Source organism: Centroberyx gerrardi, chromosome 3, assembly GCF_048128805.1.
Source record: "Centroberyx gerrardi isolate f3 chromosome 3, fCenGer3.hap1.cur.20231027, whole genome shotgun sequence".
In the NCBI taxonomy this organism is placed as follows: Eukaryota; Metazoa; Chordata; class Actinopteri; order Beryciformes; family Berycidae; genus Centroberyx; species Centroberyx gerrardi.
Window position 1 is genome coordinate 14,521,811 of NC_135999.1, and position 22,699 is coordinate 14,544,509.

The following is a 22,699-nucleotide window of genomic DNA, read 5'->3' on the forward strand; positions in this document are numbered from 1 at the left end:
TGTGTGTGTGTGTGTGTGTACACAGGTCAAAGAAACCACTCTCCAGCCCAAGAGGTCAGGCCTGTGCAAAGTGGAACAATAACAGGCCAGGGGCCAGAGAGGAGGGACTGGGGGGCCCGGGCTGGGATGGGATAGGGTGGGGGGTGAGGATGGGGGGTGGGGGTGGGGGGAGTGGGGGTGTTGGGGGCCAGGGGATGGCTGTAACCCAAGCCTGCTGTTTCAGCACAGGGCAGCAGGGGAGCGGAGGCGCTGGGGCCTCTGTAGCCTCTCTGGCCCTGTCCAGGCCCCGCCATCAATAACCCAACCGCTGCCCTTCTTTATGATGCTCTGCGCTCACATACTGTACATATGGACACACAGACTTGTGATGCATGTAAAAGTGCATGTGAATTTGCACGTGCACGCACATTTCCTGTCTTTACACATCACCGAAATAAGGCTGTAAAAAGGTTATTTTATCATTCGTTTTAACATGTGATACTAGGCGGAAAATGTCAGAAATTAAAGTCAAATTAAAATCAAAAGTTGGCTATAACAAAGCAGACATGGCTGCCTGTGCCTACCATAATGTCTCGATTTAAATGGATAAAGAAAATAATGCCTTGTAACTTTGGTAGGGAATTCTGATAATGATTTGTGAATGCTTACTTTACTTTTTTTAAACTTTTTTTTTAGATTTAAATTGTTCAACTCATTATTTTCTGTGCCAATGGATTGTTTCATAACCGCTATGAACCAGGCCAGAAATGTATGTGTATACCCACACATGTATGCGCACAGGTGCGCACACACAAACACACACATCCTTTAAGCAATGAGATGGTGGGGTAGAGTTACACGCCCCCCGTTGCAAATCACCACACTTTTACTAGTAACTCCAACTTGAGTTATGGTTGCAAGTGAGCAGCCTGTTTAGAGTGCATTACAAATCCTGTTCTCCACAAAGAAGTCCGAGGACTATATTGCTGTTCTCATTAGCATTAGTGTGTATTAGCCTGTGCCAATTCCAAAGGCTGGGGATCGATAATGCAAAGTGTGGCCCTCTACATCTGAAATTGATGAGAGTTCTAAGACTAAGAGGAATTGAAGTGGGAATAGATGAGGGGATGGGGAAACTCATACCGGTGGGGATAATTGAAAGAGTAAGAAAAAAAGACAAATAGCAAAAGACAGAGGTAGACAGGAGAGACGATGACAGGCAGAGAGAGGCTCGGCCTGAACTGCAGAAACTGACAGAGGGACAGTGGGAAATGAGGGGCGATTTCCCAAGTGTCACAGAGGAACCAGAGATCAGAGCCCCTGTCACCTTCCACCTGGCCCCTCTCCTTTCCCCAAATCCCTCTGGGATGAGCAGGTATTGAATGAAGCCTTGAACTCAAGGGTCCTTCATCCTCACTTCTCCCAAGCTCCTCTTTCCCGTGACTATTGATTTTTCTCCAGAATCTTGAATAGTCGCCACATCACACGGGCCTGGGGGACCTTGGGGGCCTGAGGGGCTGCGGTGTGATAGAGGGAAGGCCAAATTGGAAAGTGGCTGATGGGCAGTGGATGGAAAGATAATGAAGAGGTGCTAGAAAGGTCAACTCTCTTGAATCAGCAGGTCAGAGGAACCTACCTGCCCTCGTTGACCAGCTCGATAAAGGCCAGTCCTGCGTTCTTCTGGATCGAGTTCTGCCATTCCTGCAAACAAACACACACCATGTCAGTGCAGTACTGAATAAGTTATTATAGTGAATGACTTTCACACACGGTGCTGTTACATTACAGGTGGAATTATAAGTGGGGAAACAGATGGGCTACATTTAGATGCATAGGGTTAAACATTTTCATAAACATTAAGTGGTGCTAACATATTCCACACCATCTTTCAAGGTCCTTAACAAACAACTGGATCAACTGTCTGGCATTGACAAAGTAGTCCACCAGCTACTATAAACATCCAAACTTTGAAGATGGAAATAATTTTCCCAATGCATGGTAAACACCCTTTTTGAATTCTGTACTAATCAAAAATCGACCCTGTATAGAGCTATTGCTGAGTACATCCTGGTGACTCAGAGGGTTGTGCTCTCTCTTAAATCTTTTCTGTCACTGCCCACTATGACATCAAATAAAACAGAAATGATCTCAAAAGCGATAGCTACTGCTTTGGCCAGCAGGCTACAGACTCAGCCAGCGAGCTAGTGGAGAGGAGGGAGAGAGCTGCGGTGTGAGTGCATTTATCACATGTAAATGCACAAATTTCCTCCTCTCTTTGACCGGCGTTATGGTTCAAGGTGTCAGTCTAAACAATTAAACCACAGCCGTGTGTAACTTTAAATCCTAAACTTTGAGGGACAACGCAGAGAAGGGAAACTCAGCGGTCATCGTCTCTCATGTTCCGTTCAATATTTCAACACCTTCAACACAACCGTCAAAAGAATAATAAAGCAACAAGGTCATGGGGCCTGTCTGAACTTCACAGCGCTTTTTCCCCTTCTTCCTCTCGGGGGAGATGGAGAAAAATGCGTTAAAAACCTCAGGTTAAAGACCTAAACTACCAAACTACCCTTTTAAAAAAATCATTAATCATAGCTTGAACTCGCTACACTTTCAGAATTATTAAGCTATTCTAAAAATGTGTCATTTGTTGAAAAACAAATATATAATAGCTATTTTTTGCGGTGGTAGACATAACTGGAAACAACAATACAATATGGGCTGTAAGTGTATTTTACCAAGGGTTATAGAACTTATAGAATTTTAATATTATTATAGAATTTTAATAATAATATAAAAGTAACCAAAACAAACAGTTTAACTGAGTTAACTAAGAAAAATGTGAAGTAGAAGACATGGGGAATGTGTGTGTGTGTGTGTGTGTGTGTGTGTCGATGCATGAATGTATTAACTCTGCTCTCATCATCTCTTAAGTTGATAGAGGAAGCTGTGTGTTTATGTACAGACTGCCCTTTCAGTAAACCTAGAGCCCACAGGGAGGAGGATATCAGTGCTACAAGGAGGAAGGAAAGATCAGTTTACAAGAATTCCTAATACACATCCAAATGTATTTGTGCATATGTGATGATTTTCAAAACCAGCTCTTTCCCCTTTCAGCACAACAACTGTAAAACCATCAAAACCAATCATACGGCAAGCAAACAGAAACCATTCTTCCGAAATGCCTGTAAACTATCACTCCGTAACCAACTGCACGTCAGAGAGACAACATTCTCACACTTAACCTTAATTCAGAAGTGCTTTTTGTCCTGGCAGACCATATTGGCATTGACCATGTTTACAATACATTCAAAATAGAGAGGGCACAGAGGGAATAAAAGTCTGGGCTTGGGAGTGGAAACAGTGTTTTGGAGTTGAGTACTGGCAGAGTGTTTGTGGCTGAGGCTTGCTTTGGAGGAAGTGTGTGAGAGTAGCCTTGGGGCCTTCCAGTTGAAGGACATTAACCATGAGTGTTAGCCTGTAGCTGTAGGAATAGACCGGACTAGGCCAGACTATGCGAGCTGGATTTGAAATAAACACCACAGGAAGTGAGGTCGGAAATAGGGTCACGCTCTCTCTGGAGAACCAGAAAAACGGCAAAATGACCGGGCATCTCTTGAGATTAAATTTCCTTATTGTGATTCCTTTGAAATAATTGGGACTTTGATGCATTTCAAAACAGACTTTTAAAAAAAAATTCTATATATAAGTAAGTATATAAGTAAACACCTCTTCAGCAGAAATTTGAACATTATCAACTGCAAAACTGCAGCGTGGGGACACAGATAATAATAAAATGGCTCTGGTTCTAAATTATGTTTGACGAACAGCAGAGAGGCCATTGGCATTTCGTGGACACAGACGAAGGCGATAGCAAGACTAATGGTGTCATTATGGGCTGAGAAATGGGTGTTCTAGTTGAATTAAAGAAGCAATGACCCTGATCAGAGGGACATCTCCCGGTGACAAAAAGGAGCCGGGGACAGGTCAGTGATAGAATATTGGATTTTGGCTACTCTGGTCAGCAGTGTCACGGCTTTTATGGCAGTGATAGGGGCCGTGACCACAGCACTCCTGATGAGAGGATACAAGCAGCCATTTGTGACCTATCACCTTTAACCTGACCTCCTAACAGATGATAGGGCACAGAGCGCGCCGTCCCTTGATCCTGATCAGAAACGAGTCAACATACGTCTTTTTGGACGAAAAAGGTTCATTGGGGCTGGTAGATGCATGGAAATTAATTTTAGTTTTTTTGCTGGGACAAGTGTGTGTCCGTGTGTGTGGGTGTGGGTGTGCGTGTGTGTGTATGATTGAAAGTAAGTTATAATCCATTCATGGAAATGCCGGTCTCAATTTGAAGCCAAAAAGCCAGCTCTGTTTGGTCTGTGTTCCATGATGATGGCATTGAGTCTAAACACATATGCCACGCACTTCCATCATTACAGCTGATTATCCATAATCAACATCTAAATATACCACTACCACTAGTGACAAAACACAGGCCTGCCGAGCAAAATCGCCTTTCAAACATCAGGCTCGCCACAACACAAGGAAAAAATGTTCAAGCACGGAAAAAAGAAAAGCCTAGACTCTCCCAAAAAATAAATAAGTCAGTTGTGCTTTTCGGTGGCATCAGTCATAATCACAAGTATTTGTTGTTTTGAAAGGCTACGGGAATTCAACTTTAGATGAGACAACAAAAGCATAAATCCTCATAAGCGTCAAATGTGGCACTAGAGCGTCCAGTCAAAATGAAACGGCCTGAGAGTCACTGAGACTCTTTTTTTTTCTAATTCAGGAAAATAGAGCATGTATATTGGAGTTAAATTCAATTACATGGTGACACAGGGTAAGACTGCAGGGTAAAACACAAAAAAGCTCAGCAGATGCAGGAAAAATGCATATGTTTTCAACATGTTGGACATCTTCAATGGATTAAAATAAAATCTGTCAGTGACAACTGCAACAAAAATGTGCCTATGACCATTTACATATCAATAACAGGTGGTGGCATATTTTGACATTTTAAATTAAACCTTCATATGTTGATAAGCAGAGAAAAAGACAGACAAGGAAATAGTTTATTGTAGTTGTGTGACCCGAATGTTGATGAACAGAGATCCTATTCAATGCTCAACCAACAAAAACAAAAAAAAAGCCCATGTTTTGCAGATACAGTAAATAGGACAAAATACAGATGAATGCTAGGGTAAACTATCAAATATGTTATCCATCATTATCCTTTTGGCTGATTAATGAGGAAGTTCATTGCTTATTCCTGCTGCTGTCTGAAACATGTGAGTGTATGAATAACTTAACACTGGTGTGTGTCGACTCGAGCTCTCAACAATCCACATGTGTGCTCAGATGCTATCTGGTTTAAGAAAAACATACATCTCAAACAGACACTTGTATTGGTGTTTCCGTGATCAAATTAACAACTAAAGGAATATTTCCTCATGTCCAAATATTTATACTGCAGGGACTCCAAAAACCTCATGGACTTACACACTTTGATTCCTGCACTAACACTATGTAAAGAAAAGAGTGTGAAAAGAGGGCCTGTACCCCCTTCCTCCAAACAAACAAAAACATGTTGGGACGTTTTATGCAACATGCTCAGAAGGTAGAGCAGCCAGTCCTATACTGGTTATTTTTTCCTAGCTAAACAGGAAATTTGTTAATATTCATATTTGATAATACTAATAGACATTCAAAACAAAATAGATTTTGCTATTCAAAAAATGTATTCACCATATTGACCCTATAAACATTATGTTGTGCTTGAAAACTACTTTAAAATTCATTTCTGAGGGATTTATTGTTTGATATCCACACAAAGTTCTGTACTACTCTTCTACTCTACTCTTCTAAGTGGAACAAAAATGTGAAGATGGAAGATAAAATTTGTATGTGTAATTCAAAAAATATCTTCACTTAATTTGTTTTTAGTTTGTTTTTTCAAAATCATTCTAATTTTATTTTACAACAAAGCGGATATCAGGTTCTCTCAGTACATTTCAGTGAGGTTTAGGGAGGAATCTGGAATGAGAATGTCCGAGTCGACTGTTGAACATGTGTTTCAGTTTTGGATGGTACTGAGGTTCCAATTCCTGAGGAAAATGAAACCATCACTCCATCTCACAACCTTCTTTTCATAATTGGATGTTTCTGTCATTTGAATTTATTTATTTTAACAAATATTTATAGACTTCTCCGTCCAGTTTGCTACAACAGAGCATTTTGCATAATTTTGTGGTACAACGAAATGTACATTTTGATGATCATTTTGTCCCGTCACGTGACCATGTAGTTGATGAATTGTTCTCAATATAAAACCCAGTCCATGTCATTTTCAAGATGCCCGATATTAAATTAATCGATTGATTGATTGAATATATACAGTATAGTATAATTAATTCTAATGATAAATTATGTTAAATGATATGATATATGATGATCAAAAGACATTGAAATTCAGACTGTCAAGTGGTGCATGGATCTGTCTGACTGCAGACAATTTTGAAAAATTAGCTGTAGGCTATCTAGGCTATATAGACTAGGCTACAATTACAACCTAGGAAAAAATTCACAAAGCATTATTTTTGCATTATTTTTCCCCAGATGTGTAAATAATGGTGCCAACAAAGTCCAACAAAAGTGTCCTTGTGCTAAATGCATACAAATACTGTATGTGGCATAAAAAGACAATAGCCACCTAATTATATTACACAGGACAAGACTCAGAAATGGAGGGCAGGACACAGAAGCCACCTACTGGCACAAGATCCTCATTACACAGGACAGGACACTAAATTACAAAGGACAGGAAACTGCACAGGACAGGACAGGACACAAACAGCTGAAAAACCCAAAGGTCAAGTCAAGTCAATTTTATATTGTCAAATTTGTATCTGTATTCAGATACAAATTCTTAAAAAATAGTATAAAATATAAAAATATCTTCAATAAAATGCAATAAAGATTCAAACAGCATTGGGGTAAGAACGGTGGCAGTAATGTATGACTTTTATCGACTAAAATAATAGTATACTTTTTTGCGACACAAATAATAAAGGCAAATTTTCACAATAGAGGAGAGTGAGCTAGCTAATTAGAGCAGAGATCAAACAGAAACGTCCGGTGAAGAGGAAAATCACGATGCAAAATACTGTAATAATATCGATGCTTTGTCATTTGCTTTTTTGGCTTGAGAACAAAATGTCTTCTAGCACCTTCCTCCATCGTTTAACAGTTGAAAATGTGAGTAGGTAGAGGGAGATTAGGAGTGTCTTCAAATTCCAATGGGCAGAAAGCCTTTGTTCCAAAATAGAGTATGGGCAGGAAAGTGAGTTTTGAAAGCCAGGACTCTCTTCACCTGGTGAAGCAATCACTAAGTCACTGGTATTGAGCAACATCCCTATCAAACCCCTGCAGATATATAATGGTTATTTTCTGCTATGGAACAGTAAAAGTCTGACTCAGTGCAACTTTAAATTCTGGAGTGGGCCTCTGAAGTGTGATCAGGATTGAAAGAACTGAAATCTGCTATTTTAACAGTCAATCATGTCCATAATTGGAACATTGCTTTTCCCTGATCAAAAATGCATGGAAATGTATGGAAAAAGTTCAAGCAGCGGCCCAAATGTGTATATAGACCGAAGAAACTGAGCAGCCAACTGAATATCCAAACAAAGACAACATTGTGCATACACAAAAATATAATCTTTCTCCAAATGGTGAATATAACTTTTGTTATACACTATTCTCAAGGAGTAAGCCATAATATAAATTTCCACCCCAGAGCGAAGCTGAGAAGCCCAGAACCTATTTTATCAGCAGGATAGCAAGGGAGAGAAACATAAGAATACATTCCAAAGCCTTATAACTTGGGACCTGTCAGGTAAGAAAACATTACATTAACAGTGCCTGTCAGGAGGAGAGGACTCTGTCAGGGAAATTCATTTATTTGAAACACGATTACACGTTGTGTATAAATAACCAACCATTCATGCCACTTGGGGCCCTCCAGTCCCAAGCCGCTTGAAGCTAGCTCACAGTAAAAACGGTTGGGAGCCAAATTAAAAGCCACTCAATTTTTTAGGAGTCTCCCGTCTGATTCTCCCCTCTCTGCTAGACTTCACTTCCTGTCAGGAAGCACTCCCCGCCCCCCACACCCCCCCCCGACACAACGCACCCGCCGCCCCCCTTCTGGCTGCATAGCTGGCATCGGTAGGGAGCCTGCAGAATTAAGTGCCAGTTGGTGTTACTCTGTTTTCCCGGAGTCTCACAGGAGAGTACCTTTTCAAAGAATGTACAGCATGATATTATCCTCCCGACCGGAGCAGAGGGGGGAGCGGAGAGGGTTTGGTAGGGACACCGAGCCGCGTGGCATGGCTGTAAAGGGGCACTGGAGGAGAGCACTGGGTGAGTGGGAGCAGGGAGGGTGGAAAAATAACACTTTGATTTGCACTGATCTTGAACCTTGTGTGTGTGTTTAGCTACACAGTGGGGTGTGGATCCGACTGTGAGGAAAGTGATGGGGAAAGTATTTTTGTCCCCTTGGTTTCACCGCATTCCTACCCACTTCTCTCACCTCCCTCGGCTCCCGTGGTTCATACAACAGGCTCTGCTCTTGATCCATCAAAGACTTAAAGGAGAAAGGAAGAAATATGTCTATTGTCAGATTTGGTTATCTATTTAGTGATTAATTGAGGTCAATATCAGCCTTCACCAATATATTAAATACTTCAAAATAAGTCACTAAACATGCAACTTGTGAAAAATTAATGTCACATTTAAAAAGCAGATAAAGACTAAAAAAAGTAAATGTTACGATTGAAAAAGAGAATCTGCTGATTTTTGGGGCCACTAAGCTACCAACTGCTTGCCTGGTTTCTCAGATTATGGTATTGATTGTGACCATGTACTCCCGACCTGCTCCCTGACTGCAGGGGGTTAAACTTCATGGCTCCTCCACTCTCTAGTTCTAACCTGGAGGTCAGAGGGTCAAGGGTCAGCAGAAGCCAAGTGTTTGGGGGAAGTCAATGTCTCTCTGCCCATTGACTGGGAAAGAGGTGCCCATCTGTTAAACAGGTTAACTTTGGCGAGACTGGCTGTGGGAACATATGATAATGCACAGTCATTGGATTAGCGGTTTAACATTGATGTTATTGAATGGCTGTTAAAGGATTATCTAGCATCAATGGTCTGGGATCAGCCAAACAAAATAGTATTTGTTTAGGTGAAAGATAGTGTAAGCCCCAGCCACAGAAGCTGAATAAATCAATCAGTCCAAAGTAAAGACTTCTACATATCAAGGATTTAACAGTAAGTGTGCAATTCTTGACTGGTAAAGAGTTTTTTTGACATTTAGACACACAAGATGAGGATATCATGCAACATTACTTTTTATATACAAAATTATTTTGGACTACAATAGTTGACAGTCTTTTTTTTTTTTTAGCAGTCCCTCTTATCTGGTCTCGACCATCATGTAACCAGTGACCCCCCCCCCCCCCCCCCCGCAGCTCTCTCCTCCACCTCCCTTCCCTCCACGTACAGGATGCATTTCTGATAAATGGCAGAAGGATGGATGGGCTGACAGAGGGGCCGGACAATAATGGCTGATCTACAGGACACAAATGCAGCTACTGAGGAGATTTATGGGCCTCCGCTGATCGTGGACTGTCCAGTATCCGATGAGATGATTTCTCAAAGCCCTGACCAGCAGCGAGCGAGAGGGAGGGAAAGCTCTTTCTCTTGTCCCAGCGCATTATTTATTCATCTGATGTTTTGGGTGGAAGCCCCTTCAAGGAGTGCACCCAGGAAACAACACACTGGCCGTAAATATGACAAAGGTGTGGGGGGAGGGGGGAGAAAAAGTGTGCGAGAGAGAGAGTGAAACTGTCAAGACGAATTTGGGGCATGGGATGAGGGGGAGAGAGGCTCTTTACATGCGAGGCCTCAAGTAGACGTATGGTTGTCCAGTGGACGACTCTCAGATGATATTCATGTAATATGCAAGGCCTACTTTGAAGAAGCCATCACATGCGATTACCTGGATGGAGAGGATGTCTTGATACACACCTTAAAGAAATCTCTTCTCCAATAAGTTGAAACCATTACTTCAACACTTAGAAGTGCCCAAAGGACAGAGAAATAGATTACTGCTAAACGTCCTTCAGAGCCATTTTCATAACATAAGAGAAATGCAAAAAATATTTTGTTTCTGGTGGGGTGTCTTTTTGTGTGTTTTTGAGACATTCTTGCTCTCCGTCTATCCATATAATACATTATAATTATTATAATAATTTTATGATTGGCAGAAGTATGACTATTCTTATTTGTAAACAGTGTGTACAGCTTGAATTGCAAACAATAGCAGATGCAGATACGTGGCAGCTCTCTCTACTGTATTGAACGGCACTCTGTTACAGCGATATGATCATTAATCCTCACTTTGTATATGCAGTAGTCCATATGAGGATCAATATAACAGCCGAGAACAAGGCAACATGCCACCCCAACAGTTAATGTCTGATCAAAATGGCCCTTTAATTGGGAGCGCTGTGGTAGTTGTTTAGAAATGGGGCACTATCAAACGGCGGTTTACAATCCTCTCCTCAATGCCAGGCTGATGTGGCCGCCAATGCAACTTTCATAGGATCCCTGATTAAAAACTCCTCTGCGGTCCCTAGCCTCCTGACCCTTGACCCTGGCTCCACTCCATCTCCAGGCACAGGAAATTAATTAAAATTTCACTGAGATGGCATCACATCGCATCTCTGATGAAGAGAGAGGGGGAGGAAGAAAAAAAAAAATCAATCAAAATCGTCTCCATCTCCTCCCTCCGCCTGTTGGCTTGTAGGCAGGGGAGAAGGCACAAGATGGCCGCTGAGGCACTTCCTGTGGGAGAATTGAGCATTTCCTGTGCCAGAGGGCCCGACAAACTTCGCTAAATAATGTCATCAATCACGGCACTGGCTCACTCTCGCTGCCCCACGAGAAGGAGAAGAAACACACACAAATAATTATACATTGTAATTTAGCCCAGAGGAGAGTCTCTCCCTGTTTTCCACTTTTCCCATGGTGAAAGGTAGAGCATATCACCCCCTACCTTCCACCCCCTCCCTTTCCCCTCCACACAACAATAAAATTACATTTGCATTAGCTGTGAGAGAATTTGGTTGGATGATTTATTGAAGCAATCAACACTACACTGGCCAATCCCTGGTCTCCTCACTGAAAGAAGTGTGCGTGTGTGTGTGTGTGTGTGTGTGTGTGTGTGTTTGGTGTGGAGATGGGGGGGTGGCTTGGAGCTCAGTAAAAGGAAGAAATAGCTTGGGCTGGGGACCAAAGCGAGGCATGAGCTGTGCAGCGGGGCAATCACCAAGATTCTGCCTTTGATTAGATTAGCATTAAACAACACCCTGACAGATATGACAAATAGGTGCATTAGAGCCTGTCATTCTTCTCTCTTTGGTTTTCTATCTAGCTTTCACTCCTGCTATTCCTTAGTCTCTGGACGTTGGGGCTCACGTTCCCTCCGTGCGTCCCGCTAGCCCAAATCTATGCATAGCCACTGACACCCAAACGGATGTGTAATCTCACTATATTACCTTTTTAGAGAAGAAGTGAAGTGAATAATGGGAAGTAAATAGGGTGGAGGGGTTAAAAGGGGGAGAAGGGGAAGGAAAGGAAAACCAGATGACAGGCGCTATTCCTTTTGAAAATATAGCTGATAAAAAAGGCTAGTGCGGTGGTGAGAGAGGTGTCATTAATCAGATGTGTTTTTGTATTGGAGATCTTTTTGTTTTTTCACGGGGTGCTTTAAATGGTAAAGGCTCATACAAATGAGGCCAGAGGGGAGTTATCTGTTGTCCTTGTCATTGGATGTGTATATGAGTACGCTTGTTTATGTGTGTTACACTATGAAAACAAATATCTCTATACAGCATAGATACACTTTGCATGTTTTCACCTGCGATGCATTAAAATGTGCATGTAAAATACACAATGTGTATTAACTAGACTACTAGCCTTCTCTAGTCTTGTCTCTCTCTATGCTAAGCAGCCATCCTAGAGTGCTCTATTGACATCCCTGATCATTGATCTGCCCACGCCTGCTTATGATCCCCGAATTAGTATTCATGAATCCAGCATCAGCTAAATAAACTTGGCAACAAAACACCTACAAGACAACAGAGAGGAGAGGGATAATCAATGCAAAGCACCATCAAATCGACATTATCCCTCCTCATCAGTTTGGCCCAGGCCACAAAGGCCGGCACCCGGGGTCAAAGGTGACACGGACATGTCGACCACCCTTGACCCACGAACCAATATCGGCAGCCAAAGATGCCTTCTCTCTGGTTTCTCTGCCCTCGCTCAGGGACGAGGTGAATGTGGAAACGGCCCGAAGGTAGACAAGGTAGTGTGGAGGGAAGATAAGGCGCTGGATGGCCCACTGTCCACTCTGCGCTGTGGATTTACTGCACTCAAGGTGAGCCTGATAAATCAGATGGGTGGAGAAGCGGAGGACAGGGATAAGAAGAGATAAAGATGCCAGACTTGCCTGTGAACACAGCAGCATGACCAGCTCCACCACTGAGCTGCTGGACTTCATACACACCAGGCCTGGAGAGACGCAGGGAGAGGGGGTGACATAATGATTGGGTTAAAACTATTGCACATTAGACAATAAACACAAATTATTTATTTTGGCTTTATTTTGGATTTCATGAAATGTTTCTTCTGCATCAATATGTTTCAAGGTGTTTTTGTTGGAAAACAATTGTGTACACATGGACACATGGAAACACACATACACACACGTTCTGTGCGTGTGCACGCGCAAGCACACACACACACACACACACACGCACACAAACAGTCAGACTGGGATTACCTAACCTTGTGCCATCTGCAAGGGAGCAGATAGTATTGATGGGCCTAATGAGCCGACATGATGTTACTGTAAACTAATACATATTTGGGCCTTGTATTACAGGCCGAGACTTGGCCAGCATATGTCCCATTGATCCCTAATGGTGAGCCCTGGGCTTTTAGAGGGCAGGGGGCCACTAGAGTGGCCAGAGTCTGCTGCACAGGCACAGACGGAAAGAGGGGAGAGTAGCCTTTGGTCTTTCAGTTGCTCTTCATATGACACAGAGACACATGCACCGTCACAGATGCACACAAACACAAATGCATGCACAAGCACACACACACCTCCCCCTGCCTTCTATTCAGGCCCCCCTGCAGCTATCAATCAACTTTCCATTTTGTTTGGTGGCAGCAGACATCCCAAACACTCCTATTAGTGGCCTAGCCTCTGACCTGGCCCCCTGAAACCTTCAGCAAGACTACTAGCTCTCAGCTCAATACACACTCTTTTTTTAACAACAGCCTGGAGATTTTATTGCATTTAAATGAGGACATCACTTATAAAATATACCATCCTTAAGGTTTGTGAATAATGAGGACAGAGTGAAACATGGGATGAAGCACAAACTACACAAACAGTGGGGACAGGCAGAACAGCTTGTGTGTATCTGTACCAGTGTCTGTAGCTTGTGTTCTATGGTATTGTACTCACTGGTTCCCTCGATAAGGAGCTCCTGCCCGTGGCTGCCCAGCAGGGTCCGAGAGAGGAAGGGTGCAAAGTCCACAAAGATCTCTCTCAGAAGAGGAGCCGCTTTCTCCAGAGCGTGCTCCAGACGCTCTGAGATACTGGAGACACATACAGCACACACACAAACACACACAGTACATGAGTGAAATTCAATCAGTGATCTTGTGCTACACCAAAATAAATCTAGAACACGCTACATTTCAAATAGAACATTACATCTGAAAATTTGAAGTTGGATTTTGAAGTAATATTTGAAAATAGATATATATTTTGATGTAGCTGGAAAAAACTGGAATAGGGACAAAGTGGATGTGCAGGAATAGCTGATTGTGTTTGCTTGTGTGTGCGTGTGTGTGTGTGTGAGAGAGAGACAGAGAGAAGATGAATCACCTCATATTGGGGGCTGTGTGCTGGGTCATGGGGGAGAGTGCGGGGACAGATGGCAAGCTAGTGCTGGCTGGAACCTGGCCTCCTGCTGCAGGGAGAAACCAGAGAACTCCGTTATTAGTCTGGACGTTGGACAAGAATAGGACGCTGCACACACACACACGCACACACACACCAATACATTACACCACCAAGGGACAGGGTAGCACCATAAATCTGTGTGCAAACGCCCGTCTATGAAATAATACAGTGGTCCCCATTCAAATGTATAGAATAGGGGGATTTATGGTCTAATAGGACAAGTGCGCTGTAAGTATAGTGTAATTTTATGTGTAGATAGCGGATGATGTACTCCTGGCACAATATGTCTTCCCTATCATTTTACAATTCAGAGGTTTCCATGGTGAAAACCAAACGCATATAAATGTGGAACATTTCCATGCCTCACATCAGTCGCAAACATATTTTGGGCTATAGTTTTTTGTGGAATGCATATTTTAATATTTCATCCACAGTGTTGATTTGAAGTAAACCGAAATGTGCAATAATAGGTAAGTCCATATCATTATCAGCAGTATTCTCAGTGCTGCACCTGTGTTGGAATGTGAAATCTGAAAAAAAATGTCTGCTATTTTTTAAATCGTTTTTATTCATTAAGTCATTACATACCAATTTACCCCTCCGGGACGTTTTTGTGACTGTTTCATTATACAACTAAAAGGTGCTTTACGACTTCATTCTGGAGACAGAGGCACACAAGGTACAAAGTCCATGTTTGATTGATCTGGCAGTAAATTCACTTCACTGTGGCTCATAAATAAGGTAATGCCCAGCTGAATATGGAGGAGGGGGATTCCTCTGGTGTTTCGGTGGGCTTGTTTTTCCAGCCAGGACAGTCTCCAAGCAGGGATAACTCTTAAGGAATGACAGCCAGTGTAGTGTTGGCTGGAATGTGTGTGTGTGTGTGTGTGTGTGTGTGTGTGTGTGTGTGTGTGTGTAAGGCGTTAAGCAGCGCCATGTGGGCCTGCTGAGAGTATCCCACTGGAGCTGAAGTAGCTCCTTCAAACACAGAGGAGTAAATGAACTCATCTCCATTAGTCCTCCCACTGCCCCCCTAAAACACACACACACACACACACACACACACACACACACACACAAAGCATATTTACTCAAGAACACTTTACTCTTTCACACGAAGTCATCTATGCATACGGCTTTAATAGTGATCATTATTCACATGCACACACACAAACACACTTAAACACACATGCAGACACACACACATCCTCAGCCTGATTCTATATGCACAATCTCCTAAAACACACAAACCCCTCTTTCAAGTGACTCCCTCCTCCTCTCTTAAACACACACAGACACACTCCTCAGTGAAACAACATTACACATTCATATACACACACACACACACACACACACACACACACACACACAAAAAGGTGAAAAGAAAAAATGTTGACCATCTGATCATTATTTACCCACTTTCACCACTGAATCTATATAAATATCTTCATCAAGTTGCTATGAAAAATAGCCATGACTTTGATATATTATCTTAGTAATGTAAAAACTAAAATTAGCGCCATCTCAACATCAAAGCCTAATATTAGACTACTGTGTGTGTCTATTCGCTCAGTTTAACTCTAATTCTGCTATGTTCTCCTCTCTGGACTTGGCTAAGTGGATTACATTGTATGAACAGAGCATTCTTTTTCTGTCAGACACACAATATCTAAATATTGACTTTTTCTCAGTAGGCTCATCCAGGCTAGGACTTAGCTGCCCTCACACAAAACAATGCACTTTCATAATGTATGTATGTGTGTGTGTGTGTGTGTGTGTGTGTGTGCGGATGTTTGTGCGCTCTCACCAGCTGCAGACTCTGCAGAGGTGCTCTGGGAGGCGTCGCCAGCAGAAACCACGGCAACGCTGTTGATAGGTGTCCCACCGGACACAGAGGCAGCAGTGGCTGTGGGGACGGGGGTGGTGGCAGAGGAGGAGCCTGGAGATGGCGTCATGCCCACTTTCTTGGGTGCAACGACGACACTCCTGTAGAGAGATGGGACAAATTATTCATTTCACTGTTAACTTAACAGCGCTATTGTAAGAAAAATGCTGATGGTGCCAGTTCACAGCGAGCCTCATAAGACTTCCATGTGTACAGTGTGGCCGGAACAACACCGATGCCTTCATCAACCCATTACACTAGAGGAGTAATTAGGGGGCGATTTTCCTGACATGCAATATTTTGGAATGGCCACATCCATCTTCCCTCAAATCAATGGGCTCCCTGCAGCAGTCAGTCATCTGGACTAATATGCTATTCGTTTGGTACACCATATCTATTTCTAATACAATAATATGGACCTGTGGTGACTAGTGCATTTCATTTTGCTTGTGGACACACAGTATCTATTTTGGGCATTACTGGAACAAGAGATTGTTTGTTTGTCTGTATGACTTTTGAGAAAACTCTATTGGACCACTACTGCAGTCTGTCTGTGCCTAAGCACCTTGAATTTTCATGGGAAATACTTCAAGAGGCAGGATTAGAAAGTGATTTTATGTTCATCATGAAAAGGCATTTGTAATTACAGCTACCTGCTGTATACAGAACTTTAATATAAACAAAAGAACATAAAAGCATAAATAAGAGCATATATTTCAGTGACACACTGAAAAGCTCCTTTCTGATGCACCTTTTACAATTCCACCACACACACTGTGTATACCAACCAGCACAGGCTTCTTGTAATTAAATGTAATCCTTACAAAATGGCAAACACATACAGAAGCGTATGTTTACACCCCATCCACTACCGCAATTAGCCATAATTGGTGACTGAAACCCCATATTCATCTGTTGTGCATATATTCCCTGGTTAACAAAATCATTCTTGATATGAAAAACGTGTAAGTAAATAAAATGGCAGTAGGCCTAAACAAGGCAATTCTGAAGTTAAGCTTTGAGGTTGCTTCTGAGAAGAGTACAAAAGAGGACCTATTACAATATACTGAGGCAGTAAAGAAAACATGTTAAATGACAAGTAATGGCACTGCAACAATAATGCTCAAAGAAGGTGTGCACATGATCAAGAGACTCAAGAATGATCTCTGAATACATGTTGTCATCAATACCACCAGTACCAAAATACCAGACATATGGATGTCATTTTCTTATGGTAGCTCCATTCCATCACCACTAATACTGGGATGTCTTAAACCCCTTTTACCTGTTACCTAGCATGGCATGTGGATGTCTCATAGCAATAACAATTTTGGAATCTCCACTTTGATTTATAATTAACACTATAGGTGTGAGCAAAGCCCTGCAATGTATAATCACCTTGCATGTCAATACCTGTAGAGTTATGGACAGAGATTAAAGGGTATATTACAAAACAAGATAAATGGCAGATAGAACTAGCCCTACAGCAGGAAAATGGTCTGTATATCCACACTCTGACTTCAAAGTCTCAATGCGTACACATGGATCATAGATACTTTTTCTTCTTCTTCTTCCTTAAATGCCCAGACATGTGGGTACTATGGTGTAGAATGCACTTTGCACATTTGGCCCTTGATATACAATTTTCATTTGACAAATTACAAGATCATTGACAATTAGATTAAACTTTTTTTTACAGTTATCTGGGTAAGTATAATGCTGCTTCTTTAAATGCTCCTCCTGCACAGTAATGGGAAGCGGCTCACACAGCGATGTGGTGCGACACAGTGGAGCAGACCTGTTCTGCTCCCATCCAGCAGAACAGTGGATGGGGAGGAGAGCAGCATGCAGATAAGCTGTCAGTTTAGACCGGGGCTCTGACAGACCACTGGCCGTATCAAAGAGAGCCTGGCCCTGCTTATCAGTGCTGACACAGGGAAAGCAGGGTCTAATCACTGGCTACTGCTCCCTCTCAAAAACACAAACCAATGCATGCTCGCAAAGATATGCATACACACATCACATGCACAGACACAAATTTGAACACATGAATAAAAATAAAAAAACACAGTAGCATACAGACATAAGGAATGAGATATACATTCATGCACTCTCTCACAGTCTCACATGCATGCTTTCACACACACACACACACACACACACACACACACACACACACACACACACACACACACACGAGGGGATAGTGGGGTCTGGCTCCCTACAGTGCAGACAGATACCTGGCTGAAGTATCAAAGGCTGCTCTCGGTTGATTTAAGGGAGCAGATCAGATGTATTAAAAGTTACTGTGGATGTTAAACACTGACTGCTTTTGACCTTGGAGTGATCTATGATTCGGGAATAATATAGCTGCCTGAGGATCACAATAGTTTGACGGTTGCGTTTGACATACAGTACACACGCACACACACACACACCACCATAAAACCGGGACTCCTGAATCTATTTAGCTACACCAACCAGTTGTTTCCGGGTTTTAAGATAGGTCAAGACTGATACATAAAAACTGAAACAGTGGTAGACCAGAATGAAATCAGTGCTGTAAGCCAGACAGAGGGTAGAGATAAATGTATCTGGTAACTTTTGTCTGTTCAGATAGTGAGTAGACTGGGTGGTGGTATCAGGGAACAAGGGCGGTGCTGATGTGAAGCACCCCGGGGTGTCAACGGCTCGGGAGAGAGACAGAGGACGCCTGCTCCTTCACTGGCCTTGTGTGTCTACATATTTGTGAATATATGAGCGTACACATAATAGTAAATGCATGAGTGTACAAGTGCATGCATGTGTGTGTGTGTGTGCCAGTGAACATGTCCATTTTCTGTGTTTGGCCTTCCATCTGTTCCCCAGCAAAGGCCCGGTAAATTATTCAGCAGGTCATTAGCCACACTTATCGTGAGTGGGCCGCCCCAGTCGATTAATCAGCCGTCAGCGGCCCCGCTCGACCCACAAACAGGAGCCGAGGGCAGTGTGTGTACAGTGTGTGCATGTGTAAGCTGGGCCGAGGCTGAATTATTTAGAGGTTTTAACCTACACTGGATAAGTGCAGTAAACACTGTGATTCCAGTAATCTCTGCTATTTCAGGCGAGTCAAGTGCAAGAATGAGTAAGAAAGTGTCAGTGGTTAAGTGTGTGAGTATTTTCTGTGTGTGTGTGTGTGTGTGTGTGTGTGTGCGCTCGTGTGTGTGTGTGTGTGTGTGTGTTTGTGTTTTCACGCGCTTATGTGTAAAAGTACCATCCTCTAGAGTGTTAACCTCATGGCCGATTCATGTGAAGGAGGGAGGGGAGTGTATACCCCAGCAGAGCTTTGATCACCCCTTTCACCCTCATTTTGTGCAACCTTGTGCATGTGAATGTCCAGAATGTCATTTATTTACCATACACACACACACACGCACGCACACACTACTTCCCAATCAAGTTCACAACATCTGACACTCTTGAGCTGTGATTGGATGATGATAGCTGGGGTGGGAGGGGCATTACCTTGATGACATCAGTGATTTATGAGGGGAGCAACGGTGACCTTAAGGCCAAAGAAGTGTGAGAATCGCAGAATGTTTTTGTGTGTGTTTGTCTGTGTGTGTGCGTGTGTGTTGTATTTGTCATGTTGTCTATGTGTGTTATTGCATTATAGGGCTACATGGATCTAATTAGCACAATACCACAACCATACAATATATGTGAAACCTTGCAAGTGTTCGCTTGTAGCACTAATACATAAGACACATATAAATGTTGGATTTTTTCAATTAACAAGACAAAGTTACAAAACAGTTAGTTTGCCAGTTTGATGCAGGTTCACCAGTGAGCTGGTGTGCATCCCCATTTGTCTGTGCTATATTCCCATTAGTTCTGCATCCTTCTAACACTTTCATTTGCCAAGAGTAGTGTGGAAAAGGAAAAGGGAGGCAAATTGCCTTCACTCAAAAAGTTGTGTTTGTGTCTGACATGCTTACCCTCTTTCTAAGCAGAACATTAACAATACTTCACCATCCAGCTCAACTCATCTGTACATCAGGTCTCACATGCATGTGGGGCCTGTTGCCAGGAATGCAAACAACTACACTATGTATATCCCAATGTCTAACACACACATATTCTGCTGAACCATGCAGTCTAAATCACTGGCTTGTACAATGACACTGTTTAGCTCTGGTTAGTGTCAGCAAATATTTGCAGACTGGTTGTCATAACAGGGGCATGGCTGGGAAATGGATGGGAGAGATCCAGCGGGTCTCCGCTAGTAAATAAATCAGAAGGGATACTTCACCCCGCTGACCCACCCTAGTTTTTATCTGGGAGATCCCTGCTTTTTCCATATATTGGTCTCGTAAATCCAGCCCCCCAGGTCCAGCAGAAAGTTGCCATGTTTTGGCAGGAGATGTCAGTGTAGAATGTCAGCTCTGGCTTGTATTGGTGTCACTGGGAGACATACAGGTTAGTGGGTGATGCTCAACAGCGTTAGACCAAGAGATACGGAGTCATTACAACAAGATAATAAATACCGTCAGAACACATCTACTAGCATGGTAGTTGCAATGGGCAAGGAGTGAGAGACAACAGGCTGAAAGAGAGTGGTAAACTGAGAAGAGAAGGGAATTACAAGAGTAAAGCCAGATAGTATGGATAGTAGAAGGCTTTGGTCCAGGAGGCATCAAAATAACTTGGCACCTCAGTGTTGGGGTCTGGAGCTAGGGAGGACAGGTCCTGGTGGGAGAAGGGCATGCATGTGTGTATATGTGTATATATGCATGTGTGTGTGTGTTCATTTGTGAATCCCAGCCTCGAGGACTCCATCTCTTCTCAAAGGGGGGGGGCCGGGATAAAAGCGCGCTGGCCGTGGCTGGGCTGTACGCCTTGCATGGAGGGGCTCCCATCGGCAGCGAGCGAGCTGTTAGTCTATGCTCTCCAGCTCTCCTGACGTCCTCTCTTCCTACTGTGTGTGCTCAGCGGACAGGAGCCAGTCTAATCCCCCTGATATGAGGAGCGCCCTGAGACCTGACAAAGCATTCCTCAGATAAAGACACACGATCACAGAGATGCCTCGGAATTCCCACAGTTGGGGGTAGGTGGACTCTGTGTGTGTGTGTGTGTGTGTGAGTGAGAGAGAGAGAAATGGAGAAATGCTTTCTTCAGTACATCAGAACCTTGACTTGACTTCACCCCCGTGGAGGCTTCTTTCTCTCTACTCTCTCTCTCCCCTTCCCACTACCATCCCCCCCCCTCTCCCATTTGCGAACGTCTGCCTCAGAAACAACGCTCCAAATGCAAACCAGACCGGTGTCCGTCCTCTCTCACTTGGGCCCGTCTGTGGCTTCAGTACCCGACCCTGCTTTTCTCGCCACCCCCTGACCGTTCGCCCCCGCACCTCCACGGGGAATGCAATTTATACATCTTTTAGTACCAGAAAGTGGGTGATAGTCCCGCAAAGGCTAGACAGGGAGAGACGAGGAACCAGGAGAGATGAAAAAGAAAGCCATTAAATATCAGTGACATGGTGAAAAGAAACAGCTTCCTGCCAGCCTCGTCTCTCCGTGTCTTCATCCCAGTCTGTCCCACTGGCAGACATGCCTCCTGTTTTGATGCGTTTTCCTTAAGACAGGTACTTTGTAAGGCTGTTTGTTTGGGTCGAGGACCTGCACTGACAGCTAAAAGAAAGAGCAATGTGAGGTGGAGGGAGGGAGTCAGTCAGAAGATTCACCAGTTCAAAAAGGTTCCTGTTGCGGAATGGTTTTGATGCTGCACCGTAGCCTCCTCTGAGGTTACCTTTCAAAAAGTCCTCTGCAGTTAGGGTTGGATAAATGGGATGACATGGTAAACTAGATTCACAAGAGGATACAGCATATGGGCGCTTGAGAAACTGATCAAGTTGTCAGGTCTGCACCCATGTCAACAGCTGGACAGGGAAATTTTCACCCACATTTTTCCCACCAGAATCACCCAACTGACTGTGCAGGAAAAACAATTTTCCATAATGAGTATAGGAGTATACTGTGTGTGTGTCAATCCATGTGTGAACCTGCCCCCTCACCTATCAAAGGAGCGGAACTGCATCGTCGGTTCTCTGGCGGCGTCGCCCACGCTTCCTAGAAACGCTGGTGGCAGCAGACTGGGGTCCACCGTGATATCGTCGGCCGGCGTGCTCACCAAGCTGCGCAGAATGTCCTTCACGTTCTTGCCCTTAGCGTCACCGGACGCAGCGGGTCTGACCTCGGAGGACAGTGTGGACAAGGCCTCTGAGATGGCGTCCGGGCCGTGAGTCACACCGGAGGACGACGACTCCGCCTCGCTTGCCGCGGCCGAGGCGTGGTCGTCACCGATGCCGGAGTCATACCGCCGAAGAGACACACCGTTCTCCACGTCTACCCCGCCAGAAATGGCACCACTATCTGAGAAGACGTAAATAATAAAGAAATATAAGGAATAAAGCAATATCAGCCATGCATTATAGAAACACCTCGCATGCAGTATTATCTTCCTATGCAGAAGTAGATTCCAAATGAAATTGCTGTGTACCTGTGCTTCTGGCAGACTGGGAGCGCTGAGGGTGTTTCTTGTCATTGTGGGGCTCCAGGATGTCGCGGTACTTAGACACCATGAGGACTGAGATGAAGTAGACCACGGCGAGAGCCAGGAACTGAGCCTGCTTACTGTCCTCCTGAAACAAACAATATACACTAAAGAATCTGCATTTGTGTCCTCTACCA

General features: G+C 43.5%; 1 protein-coding gene across 5 annotated transcripts in view; it reads right to left on the reverse strand.

Annotated features, from left to right (window-relative positions):
• Positions 1-22,699, reverse strand: part of lrba (LPS-responsive vesicle trafficking, beach and anchor containing) — a 193,755-nt gene that overhangs the window by 105,326 nt on the left and 65,730 nt on the right. For 4 of the 5 annotated variants that reach the window (XM_071923412.2, XM_071923411.2, XM_078289969.1 and 1 more), the window contains exons 28-34: positions 22,509-22,650; positions 22,024-22,381; positions 15,894-16,072; positions 14,009-14,093; positions 13,583-13,716; positions 12,560-12,621; positions 1,616-1,680 (exon numbers count right to left, since the gene is read on the reverse strand). In XM_071923412.2, the coding sequence (XP_071779513.2) occupies positions 1,616-1,680; positions 12,560-12,621; positions 13,583-13,716; positions 14,009-14,093; positions 15,894-16,072; positions 22,024-22,381; positions 22,509-22,650 (1,025 nt within the window). The remainder of the gene's footprint in view (positions 1-1,615; positions 1,681-12,559; positions 12,622-13,582; positions 13,717-14,008; positions 14,094-15,893; positions 16,073-22,023; positions 22,382-22,508; positions 22,651-22,699) is intronic. The other variant, XM_078289964.1, reaches the window with a different exon arrangement.